Here is a 22,457-nt window from a genome sequence, read left to right on the forward strand (position 1 = left end):
TGGTTATTTATTTTCTGACACTATTTAGAGATAATTCTTTTGCACTTATTCCTGGAGGTCTGAGGTTTTTTTTTCCAGATCTGGAGATTTATGGCATGAGGAGATCTAAAATAAAGGACCTTTAATGTGATCTTTCAAGTGTGTGTAATTTTAGAAGTGACTGGAAGTTGGAATACATTTAATTTTCTGAAATCCTTCCCGTCCACAACAGAAGTGACAAACTGGATCCAGCATGGCCATGAAAACAGTGCCTTTACCCATCCCTAATTTTGTGTTGCATGTTGGAAAGGAGAATTTTCCAAACCCCACTCCTTGCGTGTGCCTGTTCATTTGGAATAGCCTGCATTGGATTTCTCCATGAAATTCCTGTGCTGACAGGGAGCCAGGGAATCTCAGGGGCTCAGGAAAAGCTGATTTCAACCAGTGTGAGCCCTACAGGGCAGCTCCACTCTCTGCAGATGGGTTTCCATCACTCTGGTCCTTTGTTGCAAAGAGATCGTATTGAAAAAAAGAAGGGAAAAAAAGAAGTTAAATGCACTCATGTGGGTTTTACCTTTTGAGCCTGCACCAGAGCTTTGTGTTTCATGTTTCTCATCAGTGCTCACATTCCCAGCTCTCCCCTTCCCTGTGGTATTCCTGACATGGTTCCTACATCTGTGGATATTATTTGTGTGTACATTCTCTCTGCCTCTGTTTACATAAAGGCACAATTATGTGACAGATATGTGCGAGCTGAGCAAGAGCAAACACTCCTGATCTGTGGTGTGACATTTATTGCACAAGCCATGTGTAATCCATGCTGGATCAGCTTCTGCTCTTTTCTCCAGGAATAAAACTTCCTGGGATTAATGAGAAGCCAAACACTGGCAATACCTGGGCATGCAAGGGTCAAGAAGGATTCTGCTGTTAATGGCTTGAGCATTATGTTATGCAAACACTGGAGCTGTAAAAGCCCAGGGTGTGCTGTGAGGATAAACAATCCTTGCTACGAGGATAAACACAACCTTTTGACCATCACTGGCTTTTGTACAGGCCATTAACATGTGAACCTCTGCCTGCCACTGCACTGCTGGGGAAAAATCCTTTGGGTTTGGGGGATTTTTACAGCCCTGCTCCTTCATTAGGTGGGTGCTTGTGCACTCTTTGGGACAGCACTTGTGCCTTTTTTTTATATTTAATTTTGTTTTGTTATTTTTTTAAAGACTTTGGATGCTCCAAGTTGGGGCTGTTGTCACCCTCTCCACTGTCAGCACAGCTGGTTGTGTGACTCTGCTGGGAAATACATCTGGAATCCTGCCTGGCTGCCTTGGGACTGGCCACGGGGTGTTTCACACTTGGCTTCGGTGCCACCACTGCATGGGAATTCCAGGGAAAATTAATGAGCTCAGAGATCCATAATTAGTTGTATAGAGTATGGGATATGCCAAGTTGAGATGTAAATGGCTTCATTTTTCCATATGTTTGTGTTTTTCTGGTCTTCAATCAGAATTCAAATCCCCACTGTGCCAGAGAGTGCAGTAATGTCTCACCACAATTTGTAAGCACTGAGTGGGCACAGGAGAGGGGGAGAATATGGAAAGCTCAGCTGATATCCCACAGATCACAGATTATTCCTATTTATTGGGAAACAAGCAGCCTAATGACCACACATGGTCTTCAGGTAAATAAATATGTTCCAGAAAGCATCCTGTGTTATCCTTCCTGGAATCGCAGCTTTTTGGGCAGCTTGCTTCATCCATCCAAAGGCAATTTCCAGACAGAATTCTGCTGTTAACAAAAATCCTCACGCTCTGTTGCAGCACCAGAACACTTGGGGCTCTATTTTATGCCATTAGGAAAATTATACCTGGAAGTTTCCAGAAATACATGTAGTATGAAAGGAGTTTTGTTCTGAAGGGCAAACATCCAGTGATGTGGGCTTTGGAAATCAAACTTGGCTGCAAAGAGCTTCATTACCTGCCCCTTTGCCATTTCTTGTTTTCTTCCAATTCTTCTATGATTCAAACCCTTCCTACTGGGCACTTTTCCCCCCTTTAAGTGGTTCCTTGCAAGGCCCAAGCTTGGCTGTGCCATTTTATTTCCTGAATGAAGCTGTGAACCCAGAAAGTGCCTTTGGAGCCAGGGAAATTGAGCAGTAGATGCCTGTTTTTATATTTTTTTTTGTGTTTAACAGCAAGAGCCTGATCTGGGTGCTCAGTGTCCCCTCTCCTGCCCCAGCAAGGTCCCTGCTGTCCCTCTCTCATGGAAATGTCCCTCCCTGATGAGCTCCCTGGCGCTGGGCTGGGTTTTGTGCTGTAGCAGTGACTCATGGCTGCAGAAAGCCTTTTCAAGGGCAAGCCAAGGGTGTTGGAGGCAGCAGCTTGATAAAGCCAGCATCCAGGGCTTTCCAGCCCCAAGGAACATGGCTTGAAGGAGCTGAGGCCTTGGGAGGGCAGCTACTCACCCAAAATCAGCAGAAGGCAGATTTTTGGATGAGGTTCTGTGTGGAAATGCTGTGTTTGGGTGCTGTGGTGTTGCAGCAAGCAGGGTTACATAAAGCACAGCAGCTGCAGCCTGCATTCAGGGGCAGGGGGACAGCGTGGCCCAGCCAGAGCAGAGTGCCAGAGCCCAGAGAGATGTTCTAAAGGAATACTATAAGGAATTCCCAAGGGGGACATGGAATCCTTAAGGATTTTTGTTAACAGTAGAATTCTGTCTGGAAATTGCCTTTGGATGGATGAAAAAAGCTGCACAAAAAGGCATGGAGCTTAATGGCTGGCATTGCTTGTTTTCAGTGTGTAAGGAGATTTTCAACAGGGTTTACAAGCGGGCAATTGCATCTGGTAGCTGTGGAGTGCAGCCCTGGGGAGTGCAGAGTGTGGTGGCTCTTTTGGGGAGGAAAGGGTCACCTCTGGAGCCAGAGCTGCTGCTGGACAGCATCCCTGGGCTCTGAACCCTCTGCAGCAAAACTGCTGCTGCCCTCAGAGGTGGATCAGACTCTAAATTAGGTGTTGATAAAGTAATCTCGTCCTGGAGGCATCTGCATCCTCACAGCAGCTGGAAATCCCTGCTGGCAGCAGGTGTTGTTGCTTTCCTGCATGGTGGAGCTGGGTGCCAGCTCTGGGTGCCAGCCTGTGGGGCAGGGACAGGGCCCTGCTGAGGCTTGGGGGGCTGGGGCTGCACCCCAGGTCCTGTGGCTTTGCCATCCTTCCTCCCATGGCTGGGCTGGGGAGCTTTGGTGAGTTCTGTGCATGGGGAAATCAGAGGAATCAAGTGCCCAGTGCTGTAAGAGGCAGAGCAAAGCCCTTTCTGGTGAGGGAACCAAGGCACCCAACAACTTTCCAAGCATCATTTGTGCAGGTGTTTGCTCTCTGTTGGTTCTGGTTAGATGCTGACTGCATTAGTGGTTATATTTGGTTATAGAACATTGTTATTAATTAATTAACTTTGTGTTCAGGAGAGAACAGTGTATTAGGTGGATTGGACTGATGGCTTGGCATCAGTTAATGAATCACCTGTGGCCTTCAAGCAGTGGCAGAGGATGCCATGTTTTGTAGATTTAATGTTCTGGCACAGCAGAGCATTAAAACATTCACACCACTGTGAAACATTCCCTGGTTCTGTCAGGGCACAGCACCACTGCGAAACATTCCCTGTTTTTTTTTTCCCCATCATTTTGCACATGATGGTCTCGTGTGCATCATCCCCACTGCATGTAAATAAATAAGAGTGTGGAGGATATTTATCTCCAGGCAAAGAACCTCTGCTTTCATAGCATCACTCTATCACAGCTGAACAAACTGGATGGATTTGAGATCATTTTCAAGATCCAACACTTTTCATCTCGGGTCACTGTGATCAAATTCCCCCTGACTCAGGATTACCTTCTCCTGGCAAATCAGTCCGGCGCAGAAGCAGGGGGAAAGGTGAGGGGATCAGACATAATTGGTCCCCTTGTTGAATGAATTGCTCAGATATCACCATCTGAATGAAACTGTAATCCCTTCTCACTTTTACCAGCCAGGTCCAACAGGTCAGAGTTTGGTAGGTCAGTGAGAAGGAGCTTGAATTACCCACCAAGGCTGGATCAGGCACTGAGGACTGGCAGGCAGTGAACTTCATATGCACTAAGCTTAATTGCAAATAAAGTCTGTGCTGCAGACAAAGCTCAGGAAGCTAAAAGATTAATGCTGTTACAGTCTTTTTATGTTCTGCAAGCCTGTTTCCACAATTCCAGAAATTGTTCATTTTCCTAATGAGGGGCACAGAAATGGAAACTTATTGGCACTTGCTATTAATAGGCTCACGTAATTACTTCTGAATTTTTCTGTTGTCTGCTGGTTTTCCTAATCATTAAATGAATAGAAGATTTTTTTTTTAAATTCTCAAAGTCTTGCAATATGAGGAATATTTTGTTTCCTTGAGAGGACTTTTCTTCTTCATTGAAGAAATGAGCCTGCAGAGTGTGTGATGCTCATGGCTGTCTTTGCAGACACTCCTGACAGGGTATGGATATTGCTGCATGCTGATCTCCCAACATTTTGCTTATTTTGTGCTTCTGCTTCTTGATTAAAAGGGGAAAACAAGCAAAAAACCCTCCCAAAGAGGTGTGTGAGGTTAAATCAGAGTTGTGCCTCAGAGGACAGAGTGCAGGGATTAAGGAGAGGGTGAGCAGTGGGAGCTCAGAGAGAAGGAGGAAGAGCTGTCTGCTATTTATCAGATTCTCTGAGATAAAATGAAGGGGAAATTGAGGAACATGGAAAAGGAAGGGAGGGAAGATCTCTTCAGGTGGTGTTTAGGAAGAGCAGTGGGCACTGAAGGTGCATGGGGAAGCAGAGAAAAACATAAATTTGTTCAACAAAAGAGATATTGGAATTAAGCAGGACACACACAGACACACAAAGTCTGCCTTGGAGCACCCTGAGTATTTCAGCATTCAGCTCCTCTCTGCTCATCATTTACATAACCTGGAGAAAACAGATGCATGCTCAAGATGTCTGCTGAAAGCAATGACTTCATCCTCAGCCCTGTTGGTTCTCTGCACTTTCTGCCTTCTCCAGGATGATTTCAGAGCAGAGCAGCATTTTCAGTGCCATTTGAACACTGCTAACAGCCTCTGAGTGCTGCTGAAGCAGCCACTGAAATCCTGATTTTCTTGCCTCCTGGTTGGGCTGGTTTGGTGTGTGTGGTGCTGAAGGGATGTGCTAATGAAGCTTCCTCCTCTCCTGCAATGCCAATCTCTAGGCCCAGGCCCTTCATTAATGAGTAATGATGGAACAGAGGAGGCACTTGGGTCATTTTATCCTCCAAGAGCAGCGAGCAGTCCTGAAGAGAATGCTGCAATGCAGCTATAAGCAAAACTGTACAGATGACAAAGTGCCTTTGAATCACAGGCTGTGTTTCTGGAACATTTTGGGTTTTAGGATGATTGCCAGTTTCCCAAAGCATTTTTTCTTAGGCACAGAAACTTTTTTTTTTTTTTCTGCTATTTCAGAAAGACTTATTCCAATGCCTTTTATTCTACCAACTTGGAAACCTGAGCTTCAATAAAAATAGAAAGTGTCTGATCCTGCTGTGTTCAGCAGCCATTGAAAAGGACTTGGGGAGACTTCTGTTTCATAATATTTGTACAGCAGTTGGCTCGTAGTAATTTGCATAAGATTTTGGACTGTGAATTTGGACTGACTTTCCCCAAAACATTTTGTGAGAGGCAGGAACTGCACAAGAAAAAAATAACCTGACAAGTCAAGGAACAGACCAGAGCAAAACCTACTCTCACTGAAAATCAAAAATAGAATTTCCAATTAAGTTACTAATGAGACAAGCGAACAATTCTGTGCTAAGTTCAGAAAATGTTTTAAGTGTTCCTTTCCTTGGGGTGAGCATAACTGGGATAACTTCATTTTTCCATCTCTTTTGGTGTAAAGAATGTAATTAATTCCTTAAGTGGTTGTTATCTAAATCTATGCCTCTGTGTTACATGATAAAAGTACTTAAGTGCTTAAAATTCTGCTCCCTTTTGCTATAATAAGAATTTTGGGTTTAGTTGCCTTTTTTTTTTAATCACTTTTTGCTTCTTAGTCTTTTTTGTTTCTTTTTACTTGCAGGAATTTGTTTCTAATTTAACAACATAAATTATTGCGTTATTTCAACAAAATAAATTATATTGGTTAAAACATAAATTATTGTGTGGATCTGCCCCCAAATCCCATCCTGTGGGATGAGGAGGGGCCTGGATCCAGCAGCACCTTGGAGATGCTCAGGTCAAAGTGGGCTCAGGCTGAGGGATTCACCTGTTCTCAGGTGGATTTATTTTTATTTATTTATTTTTTCTGGGATAGCTGTTGCCCAGCACCCACCATGGATTAACTCCTTCTGGGCAGTTCCTACTCTGCATTCAGAGGCCCCTCCCAGGATGAAGCACAGCAATGAGGGAATGGGCTGAAGTCAAATGAAATGAAATGGGTGGCACAACATAAACAGGGAATTGCTGGGCAAGGAAAAGCTTCCAGGCCATGAATGGATTCAATGACTTCTCATTGGAGACCTCCTTTCCACTAAAAACCTGAACTTCCCAATGTACAATGAAGGTTAATTAACAACTGTTGGGGTTAATTGGTGGGCATTAAGAAAATGCAATATTTGTTTACTCAGTGAAGCTGCCCAAGGATGGTTGTTGATGAGAACTTGGGGTTTCTACTACAACACAAAATAATACTTTGTTTTCTGCTGATGTGTCTCACACAAATTTGTAAATATTTGCTCATCCTTTGCCTTTCCTGCAGACTTAAATGTAGACTTAGATGAAGAAGAGAAGTGGAAGAAGTATAATGAAGGTTTATTATTAATTAATAACTGTTGGGGTTATTTGGCCTGCATTAAGAAAATGCAACATTTGTTTATTCAGTAAACCTGTCCCAGGTTGTCTCTTAAGAGGAATTTGGTGCTTCTACTATGATAAAATACAAGACTTTGATTTCTGCTGATGTGTCTCACACAAATTCATGAACATTTGCAATGTGAGCAGACTTCTGCCAGAGCTTTGATCAGAACTGCATCCTCTAATCCTCAATGTGCGCTGGCCAAAGCACACACAGGATGTTCAACTTCTCAAACCACAGGGCAGAAATATAAAATGGAGGCAAAAGTCATTCATAATGGAAAGAACACAATCATATAGATATTGTGACCAAAAAAGTGAAGAGATTTGAGCAGAGACACTTCCCCCCCTTTTGTCACCCCAAATGGAATTCCATGGTGGCTGAGTGATTCTCAGGGGCTTTTTGGGTTGCTGGAACTCCATCTTTTGTACCTCAAAAGTGTTTCCCATTTTTTTTTTTTTTGTCATGGCTGTGATTGTGGAGGACTTGAAGTGGGCTCAGTTTGGTGGCCATAAAAAACCCATGGAGCCCTTGGCTGACTTTGTAATTTAATTTAATCTTTGATTTGCCCTGGAACACAACCTGGAGAAGTTCAGTGGTGATTAGTGCATTCAGATTTTGTTAATTGTGTGGAGGGCTAATCAAGGTGATTGACAATTTGTGCTTCATGGGAGAGACAATCTATTCTTCTGGGCTTTTTGTGTGCTAAATTGGGAGATGTCTGTGGGTGTTGTGCTCCTGGTGGAGCTCTGCTGCACGGGGGTATAGGAATTAAAATAATGCTCTATCCCTCAGTACATCTTGGGATTGCTTTGGTCAATTGCTTTGGTTTTCTCATCACTCAAAATTAAAGCAGGAGTGGAGAAAACATTGCCACTTTTCCTGCTATTTGTATTAGCTTTAAATGAGGCTGAGAGCTCTTTGGTATAATAAAATTCTATTGTTTCCAGTGGGGCCATCTTCCCAAGTAGAACACTGCTGCTCCTGGTGAATCCCCTGCTCTGGGACTCTTGAACACCTTTTGTGTCTGAATGAACTCATTACCACAGGACATGAAGGTCCAGAGGCTCTGCTTGCATCTTTTCTCCATTTAATCTGCAAAATGGGGCGAGAGGGAGCTTGTTTGCCTTGCTGAAATATCAGTGCCCAGTGACTCCCAGCTTGGAGTGCACATCTGTGCTCAGTTTTGGGCTGGTGGCTGGAGCAGAGCTCATGTTGGCATCCTTGCATGGAATTTTACAGCCTCTTCCACTTCTCTTCTCCTCTAAATCTGTATTTAACTCTGCAGGAAAGGCAGAGGGTGATCTGAAGGATGTGCAAATATTTACAAATTTGTGTGAGACACATCAGCAGAAAACAAAGTATTATTTTGTGTCATAGTAGAAGCACCAAGTTCTCATCAACAACCATCCTTGGGCAGCTTCACTGAGTAAACAAATATTCTTAATGCCCACCAATTAACCCCAACAGTTGTTAATTAACCTTCATTGTACATTGGGAAGTTCAGGTTTTTAGTGGAAAGGAGGTCTCCAGGGAGAAGCCTCCATTTTGATTTTCTGCACTTTGGTTTGAGAAGTTGAACATCCTGTGTGTGCTTTGGCCAGTGCACATTGAGGATTAGAGGATGCAGTTCTGATCAAAGCTCTGGCAGAAGTCTGCTCACATTGCAAACGTTCATGAATTTGTGTGAGACACATCAGCAGAAATCAAACTATTGTATTTTATCATAGTAGAAGCACCAAATTCCTCTTAAGAGACAACCTGGGACAGGTTTACTGAATAAACAAATGTTGCATTTTCTTAATGCTCACCAAATAACCCCAACAGTTATTAATTAATTAATTGACTAACCTTCATTGTACATTGGGAAGTTCAGGTTTTTAGTGGAAAGGAGGTCTCCAGGGAGAAGTCATTGAATCCATTCATGGCCTGGAAGCTTTTCCTTGCCCAGCAATTCCCTGTTTATGTTGTGCCACCCATTTCATTTGACTTCAGCCCATTCCCTCATTGCTGTGCTTCATCCTGGGAGGGGCCTCTGAATGCAGAGTAGGAACTGCCCAGAAGGGGTTAATCCATGGTGGGTGCTGGGGAACAGCTATCCCAGAATAAATAACAGCTATCCAGAATAAATAAATAAAAATTCACCTGAGAACAGGTGAATCCCTCAGCCTGAGTTTGCTGAGCTCGCTTTGACCTGAGCATCTCCAAGGTGCTGCTGGAGACAGGTCCCTCCAGGGGCCATTAAAAAACCCATGGAGCCTTTGGCTGACTTTGTAATTTAATTTAATCTTTGATTTGCCCTGGAACACCACCTGGAGAAGTTCAGTGGTGGTTAGTGCCACTATGCCACAGGGTGGAATTTGGGAGCAGACACACACAAGGTGCCAGGAGAGGATGGGCTGGGTGGGAAATGATGAGTGCAGAGTCACAGAGGGAGCAGTGGCAGTGCTGTGAGGGCTGCCAGGTGCTCCTGGGTTGTGGGATTTCTCCCTTTGGATGCTCCCAAATCACCTCCCAGGCTGGGCAGTGTGTTCAGAGGGAAATCACTGTCACTGCAGGGTCAGAGCAATGCTGAGTGTTGCTCGCAGGTGACATCATGATCACAGCACTGTGCTTCCTTCAGCCTTCCCACTCCTTTTTAGCTGCCCTGGATGCACAGCAGGGATGCTCAGCCCTGCAGAGCTGGAGAGGCCAGCACTGTGTGGGTGACACGGTGACATTGCTCACAGGAGCACTGGGTGACGCTGACAGGGACATTAGGAGCTGCCAAGTGGAGATAACACCTCAGGAAAATGCAGTTTGCTTTATTTGTTGTTTTATCTAAGCCAGCTGGGAAAGAGCCATGCCAAAGAAGCAGCCTGGGCAAAGTGGATTTTGAGATTTCATTTCAACTTCCTTACTGACCTCACCAAGATGTGTCCCATCAGAATATAAATTTATTTTTGTGTTTTTATGTTAAAGATGAAAGCACCCTGTGAGGAATCAGCTACCTACCCTGCACATGCCTGGCCTCACTGTTGTTGTTGTCAGAGCATCTGTTGTTATGCTATGTCACTTTTAACCTTTTCAATAGATTCCATCAAATAAATTGAGGTCCAGACCCTCAGAACTGCTGATGTCACAGAAACTGTGGTGATTGCAGTGAGAAATAATAATAGGAAAGATTCTTAATGGAAGAGCAGAGATTCTTTCCCTTTTCTGGAAAGGAGACTCTCAGGATACTGCATAAGAGCCTCGTGCTGGATTTAAAAGTCTGTCTGATGTGTCTTGCAGAATGTTTCCCTCACTCAGGCCATGCTTTCCCAGGCTCATGTCTTTGATTCCTTTATCCCTTTGCTGTTTTCTGGCTGCCAGGAGTGTCACCCTCAGTGGGCACACAAAATCTTGAGAAGTCCTCAGCAATTTAGGCCAAATTACCCTGACAGCACCTTCTGGTGTGAGAGGGCAGGTGAGGGTCTCCATGGAACCCTCAGCTGTACTGTAGGTAGGACCTTCATGGCACATAGCACGTGTAGATTCTTGTCTGTGCAGGATGCCAGCCTCAAAAAGGTGTTTTAAATAAAGTTTAACTATGTATTGATGGCATTTTTCATCCCCTGGGTATTTGTTTTTAGTCCAGGTTTCTTTTGGAAAGTAGGAAATGCTCTTGGGCCAAAATTCGCCTGGAGTCAAATAGTTCCAATTTCTAGAGGCATCTCTAAAATTAAGAGAGAAATTTGTTCTGTAATGTTAGGTACTTTCCACTCAGGATTAAATGTACACCCCAATATTTTACAATTTGCCCAGGGCATGGAGGCCCTTTTGATGTCCTCCTAGGTGAGGAGGTGTGGTATTTTTGGGGTCCTCTGTGGCAGGAAGGAAATGAATCTGACTCCATGTTCTTAGAAAGCTGATTTAATATTTTATGATATGAGATATGATATGATATGATATCATAGGATATGATATGATAGAATACTATACTAAACTATACTAAAGAATAGAGAAAGGGTACTAACAGAAGGTTTAACAAGATATCAATGAAAAACCTGTGACTCTCCAGAGTCCAACACAGCTGATGGTGATTGGTCATTAAGTAAAAACAATTCACATGACACCAATCAAATAATGACCAGTTGGTAAACAATCTCCAAACCACATTCCAAAGCAGCAAAACACAGGAGAAGCAAATCAGATAATTGTTGTTTTCATTTTCCTCGGAGGCTTCTCAGCTTCCCAGGAGGAGGAATCTCGGCAAAGCGATTTTTTCCAGAAAATGTGATGGTGACAAGGAGGATCTGAAGGAGGTGGGACGGGGGACAGGCAGAGACATTCATTCTGTGATTGTTTTCTTGACAATCACCTTGGATCTGTTAAACTTCCATGGGTGCTCCTTGCCATGACCTGATTTATGTGTTAATGCTTTCCAAGCCTGACCTACAGAACAACAAGAACAACAATTTAAGTTAAGTCAATCCAGGTATGTTGATTTAACTTAAATATCAAGAGCAAGAAAAGTATTTCACATTATCTGGAATAATTATATCGCTATAATTCAATACTGTGAATAATACTGTGAAATACTATTAAAAATGCTCCACATTTTTGATTCTATTTCCTGTATACTCTCAGTCAACGTCATTTTAGTGGTGCCACATCTGTGTTTCAGTAGGAAGTCAGGGTTTTGTGGATGATACAAAATGTGCAGAGGCCATTTGTATGGTCCACTTCAAATCCTAGTGTTCCTCCTTCTGTGGGAGGAAAATCTTGGCTTGGTTTTAATAACTAAAAAATATATATTTAAAGAATGATTCTCAAGGCTTTGAGTACCTGGAAAGTGAGACTGGGGGAAAGAAAACCTTACATTCCCTCATTTTCTCTCTACCCCTTCCTAAAAGCCCCAACACCATGCAGAAGCTGAGGGTCTGTGGTGCTGAACAAACCTGGAGGATCCGGTGCCTGTGGGTATCCCAGTGCACTGGGATTGTTTGGTTTGGCTGCCAAACCCTTCCACAACCTTCAGTTTCTTTGTGTCTCAGTGCTCGGTGAAGATCTGTGCTGGTACTGCTCTGGTATTTAAGTATGTAACACAAAAATGGATTTTTATTGGCTTTTTATTATTTAGTTGGGATGATGGGTATTAATTCTAGGTTATTAGTATTTATTCTAGATTATGAGTATTTCTTACAATCCTTGCCCTGAATCTAGTGGCTTTATTGTACTTGATAATATATCATGATAAAGCAAAAGAAAAATGTTTCCAGGAGCCTGAGGTACCGAGGTGAGGGATGTGTGGATGGTTTCATGATGACCAGGTGGGGTAAGAGCTGAAGGAATGATTTCTGCTGGGATAATTCTCTTCCCTCTCAGCAGCCCCACTCCCAATGACAGCAGAACATTTAAAAAAAAAAAAAAAAAAAAATCCTGATTCCTCTTTCTTCATCCCAGACCTTGAGCTCTCACTGAATGCTTTATCAGCCTTTGCAGAAAGCTTCTTGCTCTCTGTTTGGGCCAGAAAACCATGAGTCATCTGCTACAGTGCATGTCTTGCCTTTAATATTTGATGTCTCATCTGTTGCCCCAGCCCTGGCTCATGTTCCTGTGCTGCACAGAAGTCCAGTCATTAGATGATTATGAAATCATGGCATGTCTTTCACATGAGTGGCTTTTTTGGGGCTGTTTTCAGCCACTCTCAAGAACCATTTCTGGTGCTGCTGTTATTACTCATCTTATGTAAACTGTTTGTTCCTGCTCAATGGCTTCATTTCAGGGCAATTCGACTTTAAAAAGGAATTAAAAGATGATGGAAGAAATAAAACCCTGAATGGCTGATGGGGAATTAGAGATGTCATGGAGCATTCAGTGCTTCTGGGCAGTAACAAACCTTGCCTGGTGTAAATGTAAATCAGCAATCCCAGATGATGTGGATTCACTGCCCTGAACTGCCCCCAACCTGTCTGGGGCAGGAACCTCAGCCCTTCCCTGCCTCATCCAATTGAGATAAAGTTTTCTGGAATTTCTGCAGATTGAGGGATGGGAATTCATGGCACAAGTGCAAGTTGTTCAGTACCTGTTCCTAACAGCTGTACCTGTCTTAACATTTGCATTAGACAATCAGTCTGTAAGAACAATTGTTAAACTCTTCAGTTCCTTAATTTTTGAAAGGTCACGGAATTAGAGAGGAATTTGCATACTTTGTGTGGCTCAGGTGATAGCTGGGGTTGCACCCTGTCAGAGGGAAGGTTTCTAGGAGGTTTTTGGGGTCTGGTTGTTGGATTTGGGGTGCTGAGGGGTGGCAGGGCTCAGAGGGCAGCACAGGGTGCCTGGGCCACTCGTTGCTGTCAGATGTGAAGAGAGAGATTGGTTAATGAGGAAGTGGAGAGGGAGGTAATTAATTTTCTGTTTCTGTGCCCTCTTTTCTCCATGCTGGCTGTCTGGATGTGGCTGTAAAGAATTTAAGTCCAGGAGGGTATAGGCCCTGCAAAGTTCTGCCCACAGGAATAATCCCATAAAGCTTACAGGACACGTGCTTAGATAACTGTGATGCCAAAGGCTTTTAATTTTTGGATGTATTTCTTAACCTTTATAAAGAAAAAGTATTCAAGTGATATTAATGAAAAAGGGTAATGAGATTCATTACACTTAGAGACAGCTTTGTAGTCCTGAGATTAGAAGGAAATTATTATTTGTTGAGGTTCATTCAGTAGTGAAATTCCAATTCACCTTGCTGGAATTAGATGATGCTCTCATTAAACTCTCTCCTACTGATGGACAGCATTCTCTCAATTGACTTTATTTTAATATGACCTGAACAGAATTTCAATGTACTGCATGGAAAATCTTGGTAAAACTGGGAGGAACCCATTCCAGGGGTTAATATTTCCACTTTGTGTTTCCCATCTTTGGGGTAGTTTTCACTTGGAAACCAATCCTATTGTGTCAGTTTGATGCAAGCTGTGGTTTTGTGGTTTTCCAGGAGTTTGTTTTCCTTGGATAAATGAGGGTCAGGAACAATTCCTGACCTGTTTTCCTTGGATAAACAAGGAAATTCATGAAGAATTCCTGAATGGTGTTGGGGCTTTTAGGAAGGGATAGACAGAAAATGAGAGAGTGTAATGTTTTCTTTCCCCCAGTCCCACTTTCCAGTGGGAAATAAGGGAGGCTGATGCTGGATTACATCACAGTGATGACATCTTTACACCTTAGGGACAAACCAGACCTTCCTGAGCATTTGATCCAAACCAGAACAGTTTACTGGGAGTGTCCCCCTGCCTTCCCCAGCTAGGTTGGGGCAGTTTCCTAAGGCAGACCTCAGGAACTGAATCTGTTGGTTCCAAGCTCTTCATTTGAATTGAAAATGTGACATTTCCAGCTCCTTCAGTCACTGGTACAGAGATGAAGCTGCTTAGATTGCTGCTGAGGAGATGGAAGGAAAAAAGCCAAGCTATTTCTTGCTTGTTGGAGAGGGAAAAGCAGATCGAAACTCTGCTGGCAAAGACAGAGAGTCAAATCCCACTAAAAATATTTAGTGAGGGACTTGAATTGTCCTTGTTAGCCCAGCTGATATTTGTAATTAATGTTCATCAGGAAGATGTGAGAGACTGCAAGAGCTCTGTGGGCCTGGGGTAGGGTTTCCTGAATTGTTGTGGGGCAGCAGGAATGGCAGGGAGCTCCATGGGAAATACATGCAATGGTGAAATCAGGCTAGGAAAATGAAATAACTGTCCAGGGGACTCTTGGGGTGTTTTTCAATTTCTGTGATGGTGGGAGGGCTCATTGTGGGAAAAAGAGTTTGAGGCTGAGGGGATTTTGGCTTCAGAGAGAAAGCCATGGGTTCTCACAGGAAGAACTCAGGTGTGTCATACCTAATTTTTAATTATCTCTAATCAAAATAGTTGCCTTTCCTCTCTCCCTTCATTTCCACAACGTCCCTGGAAGCCTTTCCCTTCCATGCTGAACAAATCTCACATTTCATTTTTAAAATACCATTATTTACAGGTTTTGCTATTTGAATTTTCTTATTTTATTTTCTGGCTGCATCAGAAAAAGCACAGAAGGAATTTAATAAGCAATGACTGCTTTATTTGTTCAATTAATGCAAATGTAAATTCTTCATTCTTCAGCTCCTAATTTGAGCCAATTTCAAACGTTCTCTTAAAAGTTTTATGGTGGTTTTTTTTTCATTGTTGTGTTAGATGTGCTGTGCTTTTGCTATTTTTGCAGCATCAGAATCATTCTGTGTTTGTCATGCTCCATTTGGTTGCAGTGGAGATGACTGTCAGAGAAATACAATTTTCCAGGCATTAATTGAAAAAATGGCTTTATATTCAATGTGCAGGAACTGGCAGATGTAGATAAGGAACAGAGAAAATTCATTAAGTGGCATTTCTCCAGTTCTGCGTTCTTTTTCTCCCTCCAAAAAGGCAACAATGCCAGATTAAATCATAAATGAATTTAATATACTGCACGACATTGTAGGAAAAGTTTTCTATGCAATCACTTTCATACTCCCACAAATTTTGGTGCAAACTTTTGGAAAATGAACCCTTAAGAAATTACTCAAGTGCTGGAAGCATCAGTAAATTTTCACAGTGCTTCCTGAACCTGTGTGCAATATTTGTATGTAAATTTAACCCGAATCTGCACATCTGTTCTAAACACCCAGGTCAAGCAAAGTTGTACTGCACAGCTTTGACCTAGAAAAGCACTTAAATAAAATATTCATGCTCGTGTGGAGAAATGAACCTAAACCCAGGCAGTCTGTGCCTTTTATTGCCACGCTGAACACAAGATGGGAGGCTGCTGCTTGTGCTGGGGATATGTGAAATCTGAAGTCCTGCTGAGCTCCTATTTCCATTCATGTTTTTTAGTCCCCATTGGTTCCTCTCCACATCCTTGGATGTTTCATATCCTCACACAGAAACGATGTTTTAAATTGCCTTCATCTGCAAGGCTCTTTCATTGTTGTCACGGGGCTCCAGGGAGGAATAAAACAATGATATTCAGGAGATGGAGTGGGTGTGTTTAACATGATAAAAACCCAACATGCCTGGGGCAGCAGGAGAGGCATCCCCAGGATCAGGTGCTGCTGGGGGCAGGTGTGCTATGCTGCCCTGGCTGTGCTCAATCTGGGCACCACCAGCCCCCTCCAGCCTTGCCAAGCCCAGAACCCCCCAGGAATAATCAAAATAACCTTTCAGAGCAGAGCAGCTGACTTGGGAGAGATAAAGAGGACCCTTCTTGTACCTTCCTGTGCATTCTGAGGATTTATGGGAGTTTGGCAGAGCAAACCTCTTGCCTCAGCCCCTTTCCCCACATCTTTGTCATTTCCATGCACTTTTCTGGCCCTACGCAACTCTTAAAATCCAATTTTATCACTTTCCCCGTTGTCTCCTTCTCCTTCTCCTCCTTCTCCTTCTCCTTCTCCTTCTCCTTCTCCTTCTCCTTCTCCTTCTCCTTCTCCTTCTCCTTCTCCTTCTCCTTCTCCTTCTCCTTCTCCTTCTCCTTCTCCTTCTTTCTCTCATTAGAAGAGTTTGTTCATTTCTGGCATTCAGTGGGAGTTAAAACAAAACAAATTTTTGCTGGGCAGGATTCTGAGTGATGGCTGGGTCACAAGACGAGGGAAACCTTTTGGTTTGAACTGAACACTGGATGTCATTTTTCCAGGATTTCTAAACGATTTATAAGGAAATAAATTTCATTATTAATGATGAATATACTCTGGTTTATAGATGAGACTGAGTGGGTGAGTAATTTCACCAGGACTTAGAGAAAAGAATAAAATCATCTGTATAATTTACCCTTGTTTGTGGTACTTAAGGAAAATATTAACAAAAATGGAGGAGTCTGAATGACTGATGTCTGAATTCCAGCTTTATGTGGACTTTGATCAGGAAAATAAGGATGGCCATGGATGCTTTAGACAGTCTGTTCCTCAGCCTTATGGTGTCTAAATGGACAAATTTTATCTTAGAGAAAGAACAGCTCTTGGGGTTGCAGTCTCTCCTTGGCTTTGGAGGCTCCTCAGGTGTATTTTACATGAATCAGACACCCAGGACAGGAGCTGTCCTATGTGGGCCCTCCTGGGCATCACTTCAAACTCAGGAATCCAGCACATCCTGGTAACTGTGATTGGGATTATTGAAATCCCTGCAGCTTTTCCCTGTGCTGTCCCAGCCATCCCTGCCATGCTGGAGATGCCCCACCATTAAGCACCAATGTTCTGTGGTAGAAAAGGGCATTGTTCACATATCTGCTCCTTCCTTTCTTTGAGTTTTTCCTTCAAGAGTTTTGTGTTGCTGCCTGAAGCTGCATCAGATCAAAATTCCTGCCCCAAATCCCTGTCAGTGGTGCCCATGGAATTTCTCCCTCACATGGTTGAGTTTTGGGGGTGTGATGCAAATTGTGGGTGCCTTTGGTACAAGCCCCATGAGGAGGAGCTGGAAAGGGGCTCAGCCTGGATCAAAGGGAGGATTTCTGGCTCTGCACAACTCCTGACAGGAGGGGACAGGCAGAGGGTGTTGGGCTCTGCCCCCAGGGAACAAGGCCCACAAGGGGAAATGGCCTTGAGGTGTTCCAGGGGAGGTTTAGATTGAACATTAGGAGAAATTTCTCCATGGAAGGGCTGTCAAGCACTGGAAGAGGCTCTCCAGGGAGGTGGTGGAGTCACCACCCCTGGAAGCATTTAGAAACAAGTATTTAGAAACAAGCATTTAGAATCCCTGCCAGTGGTGCCCATGGAATTTCCCCTTCACAAGTGAGGTTGAATTGGTTGAGTTTTGGGAGTGTGATGCAAATTGTGTGTGCCTTTGGTACAAGCCCCATGAGGAGGAGCTGGAAAGGGGCTTAGGCTGGAGAAAAGGAGACTCAGGGAGGATTTCTGGCTCTGCACAACTCCTGACAGGAGAGGACAGCTGGGGATGTTGGGCTCTGCTCCAGGGAACAAGGTCCACAAGAGAAAATGGCCTCAAAATGTTCCAGGGGAGGTTTAGATGGAATATTAGGAGAAATTTATCCATGGAAGGTCTGTCAAGCACTGGAAGAGGCTCTCCAGGGGGGTGGTGGGGTCACCGTCCCTGGAAGCACTCAGAAACATGCAGATGTGGGGCCTGGGGACGTGGTGGACTTGACAGCATTGGCTTCAAAGTTGTATTCAATGATCTTGGAGATCTTTTCCAACCATAGTGATCCCATGAGTCTCTGATTTTTAGAGTAAATCCTTCCTTTTGGCAGCCCTCTGGTGTTGCTCAGAGTGCCCTGTTTGGTGCGTGCTGGGGTGGGCCCTGTGAGGGCCTCATCCCTCACCCGCCTTGCCCAAATTTCTGTGGGCTCACAAAAAGGCAGCAGCTCCTGTGGCACAGGGGAAAAGATTTTCCCAGCCTTGGGAGCTTCCTTGGGAGCTCTGAGAGGAGTTTGGATGCTGGTGGCTGGAACCTGTCCCATGTCACTGAGCACAGGCCCTGCAAATTAACCGGGGTGAGGTAATAATAACCCTGATCCACAGGAGGGGCTCGTGTTTCTCTGCAGCTGAGGGGGAAATGAAACTTTGATGAGTTAACCAAGAGCCAGAAGGCTCCCAGCAGCTGTAAGGAGACACCTGAAGGGAAAGGTGAGTCAGGATGTGCCTGCAGTGAGGCAGGGATAGATCCAGAGAGGGGAGCATCGCTTTCGTCCTGAGGAAATGGAGGAACCACCCCAGAGGGACTGGGGGAACCAGGCACAGAGTGGGGACTCTTGGCATTCCCTCACTGCTTAGAGAGGATATTTGCAGGGTTTCCCATCCCTGAGGTATCCCACAGGCTTTGGGGAAGGCAGGGATTTGCCCTGAGCCTCCTGAGCTCAGGAATCCTCATGGCGTGGGGTTGGTGGTTTCCTCCCTCACAGCCACCTTCTGTTCCTCATCTTTGGTGTTTTCCTGGTGTCATGTAAGAATGGATAGCGATATATAGCCATAAATAATCCTAAATAGCCATAAATAATCCTAAATAACCATAAATATGTTGCTGATCATGTTCAAAACCTAAAGTTCTGTAAATGTTCCAGCTGGGTTGGTGTCTTCTCTAAGCAAGACAAAAGGAAACTGCTCCAGGTGCACCAAGGGAGGTGTAAATTGAATATTAGGTAACATTTCTCCATTGGAAGGGGTGACCAGCATTGGAACAGGCTGTTCCAATGTTCCAGTCCTCAGGGGATTTAAGGGATGTGTATATGTGGGATTGGGAGTGCTGGGGGAGCAGCTGGACTTGATGATCCCAAAGGTCTTTTCCAATCCAACCAATGATATCAGGAATTGTTTGACAGAAACATTGAACAATTCTTGCAGTTTTTTATGCTGCTCAGGGAGATATTTGGGCTCAGTTATTTTACCTTGATGCTTGCAAGTTTTGGGGTTTTTTATTTGGTTTTGGTTTTTTTTTTTGTTTTGTTTTGATTTTCTAGAAAGGCACCAGACATGCATCCTTTAATATAATTAAAAAAGAGGGTAAAAAAGCACCCCAGTGGATTGTTCAGCACAATCACCCATTGTTATCCTGTGTCCTTAAATTGAAATGCTCTTAAATTGAAGCATCATGTAAAATACATGGAGCCATGTTGTTTCCTTTTGCCCTTCTGTGCATATTTAACTTGTCACTTTGCCTTTTTCCTGTGACAAAAATGTGATGCAGCTCATTCCAGGGATGTGCTGAAGTCCATTTGCAGCCAGAGGTTGCTTTGAAGTAGCACAAGAGAAGCTTTATTGATTTATCCTTTGCATTCAGAACAAAGATTTGTGTGATCTGCTACAGGTATTACCAAAAGTTTCCATCAGCTATTCCAGCTTCATCCCAAAAATAATTTCTTTGTGTTTAGCATCTATTTTCAGAAGTCATTGCTTGTACATATGTATATACATAGGTCTTATTAATACAAACCTTTAATTCAAAGGCTTTTTAATGATGAAACCTGGCAGGAATTAGTACTAAATGGAGCTCATGAGAATTCTGTTCAGAATATCAGGACAAATCCTCTCATGAAGGCACAATTGAAGCGTAATTTTTACATTTGTCTATATGCCATAGGTGCCACAGCTTGGAATTTTTCTTTAAGAAGTAATTTATAGGGATGTATTTTCTATTTCATGGCAATTTGACCTGATTTGATTTTATTTTATTTTCTTTACAGGATTAGCTGGAACTGCTGCAGACCTAGAAAAAAGAAAGCTTATTTTTGGAAAAAATTTTATACCTCCAAAGAAGCCAAAAACATTCATACAGCTAGTTTGGGAAGCGTTGCAGGACGTGACTCTTATCATCTTGGAAATTGCAGCCATCATATCTTTGGGGCTTTCCTTTTATCAGCCACCTGGAGAAGGGAATGAAGGTAAAAACTTTTCACAAAAGTCATCTCAGTTTAAGAAAAGCATGTCCTAAATCTCAAATCAATTCCATCCCCAGCCTCCAGAAGGTCACTAACAGGAAACTTCCACGTGGTTTGTTCCTGATCCCATTACATCTGCTCCTGACATATTTTTCTTTTCATCTTGACGTTTCTTTATGCAAATCCTGAACCTCTTGACGTGAGTTAAAGGAAAATCATAACTTTTCTTGTGAAACTGGAGGGGTTTTGATACAGTTTGCACCTTTGAGCCTGCATTTGGAGGGTGCTTGATTCATCCTTTGTGGTTGTTTATCACGTATTATGGATGAGGAATATGTAATTGCTTATGTAACTGCTGGATCCCATGGCAGGAGCACAGATCTCCAGTTTACACCAGATGAAGGCTTGAACTCAGTGAGATTCACACATCTCAGTATTTTTAGTGGTGCAGCTCAGGCTCATGAGCCTGGCTCCAAAGGGAATATTGGAGCAAAGTCCTGTTCCTGATAAATATTCCCCATATTCTGCAGAGCCTTTCTGGCTGCAGGAAGTTTTACCACCCTGCCTGCCCCCCTTCCTTTTTTCCCATTTCCCCCTCCCCACCCTCTTTGGAAAGCACTCTTGAATTCACATGCTTAAAATATTTGTTCCTCTCCATAAATGCAAGATTTCCATTTCTGGCAGCTGATCCAGATTTTTTTTCCTCCCCCCCCCCCCCCCCCACTCCTGCTCCCTCCCAGACTTCTAAAGCTGGATCAAACATGCTGTGTGAAATGACGTGAGCAGCTTGGCAAATGTAGGAAGAATGTCTTCCTCTAAATATAGCCCTGAAATGCTTTTTACATTTGCTGCAGTTTCCTTTGGCTGCTTTTCCTTGCAGCCCCTTCCTCCTTGCCTTGCCATTCAGCAGCACAATCAGCACGTAGCCCTGCACAGCTCCTGCCTCCTGCCCGGGCTGCTTTCATCCTTTGGAAATCATTGGGAGCCTTTCATTGCTCCCTCACTGCATTTTGAATGCTTGGCTATTGATTCAGCAGGTGCTCGATTTAGGCATGAAAAGATAAAGGAGTCATTGCTTTATTTTTTTTTAACTGAAGAAAATGTTATGTATTGGAATTACCTCATCTAACTGGTGGGATACCTTGGGGACATTATAAACCATGAGAGATTCTTGACAAAATTAAGATTTAGCTTAGGCTAAATGTGCGGATTGCCCTATTTTATTTTATTTTGTTTTATCTTGCAGGAAAAGAATTTTGAAATCATAATTTCTCCAGGTTTTAGGGGAGCTGTGTCATCAGGCAAGGGGAGGCTTGTTCCTTTCTTTTTCAAATTGTTATTCTTCTTATTTTGATTGTGCATTTAAAATGTTTCTTTTCCCATGGGAAGACAGGAGCCAGCTGAGATTGTGAGGGAGTCTGGAAAGCTCAGCAGCACAGCCTGGGAAAATGTGGTTGTGTTTTCCCACAGCACAGCATTCTATTCAATAGTCACTGCTTTCCCTGCTTTAAATTGTTTTCCTGAAAGCTTTTGCCCTGGTTTACACAAGAAGAAAAATCAAATTAGTGAACATGTTGTAATCCAATTTGTGGACCACATTGTGAAGGTCTTCCACACTTTTTTTTTTGAAATCTTTCTTTGGGCAGTTGTATAAATAATTCCCTTTAATTTTAAAATTAGTGTATCATAAATTACTGCCAAGGGTACCTTTAATTGATTGGTAGATGACTTTTTGAAGAGTCCCAGTCTCTGGAAAATGGACATGTTGACCTTGATTTTACCTTGGTGAGCTTGGGAATATTTCCACTTGTAATTGATTTTAATGGGTTTGACTTCAGTAGTTTCCTTTCCTCGTTCTCCCCAGAACGAAAATTTCATTGAAATATGCACTTATTGGCAACTTTTATGTTGGTTTTTTTCCCTTGAAAATAATATATTTATTTCTGAAAGTACAGCCAGGAGTTAGAAAGGAGAGCTGGCACATGTTGTTCTTTATTCTTGATCTTGCCCCCTCTTTAAAATTCTAATTTTTAAATTTTTTTTTTCCAAATGAAATGCATTTTCATTTTAAAAATGAGCTAAGAGGAGTTTTCTTTCCACGCTAATTTATTCAACCACCACTGCCAATATTCTGAGCTCATTAACTTCTTGCTTGGAGTAACTTGAAAAGTTGTCACCCCCCAAAAGTGACAGTCTTGTAATATGGAAACAAGAAACTTCAGAACACAATGTCAGGGAAACACCACTTGTAAATTGAGCATT

General features: G+C 43.1%; 1 protein-coding gene across 4 annotated transcripts in view; it reads left to right on the top strand.

Moving 5' to 3' along the window:
• Window positions 1-22,457, top strand: part of ATP2B2 (ATPase plasma membrane Ca2+ transporting 2) — a 407,196-nt gene that overhangs the window by 265,440 nt on the left and 119,299 nt on the right. For all 4 annotated transcript variants that reach the window (XM_058031893.1, XM_058031891.1, XM_058031890.1 and 1 more), the window contains exon 5: window positions 20,001-20,198. In XM_058031893.1, the coding sequence (XP_057887876.1) occupies window positions 20,001-20,198 (198 nt within the window). The remainder of the gene's footprint in view (window positions 1-20,000; window positions 20,199-22,457) is intronic.

This window comes from Melospiza georgiana, chromosome 11 (assembly GCF_028018845.1).
Source record: "Melospiza georgiana isolate bMelGeo1 chromosome 11, bMelGeo1.pri, whole genome shotgun sequence".
Lineage (NCBI taxonomy): Eukaryota > Metazoa > Chordata > Aves > Passeriformes > Passerellidae > Melospiza > Melospiza georgiana.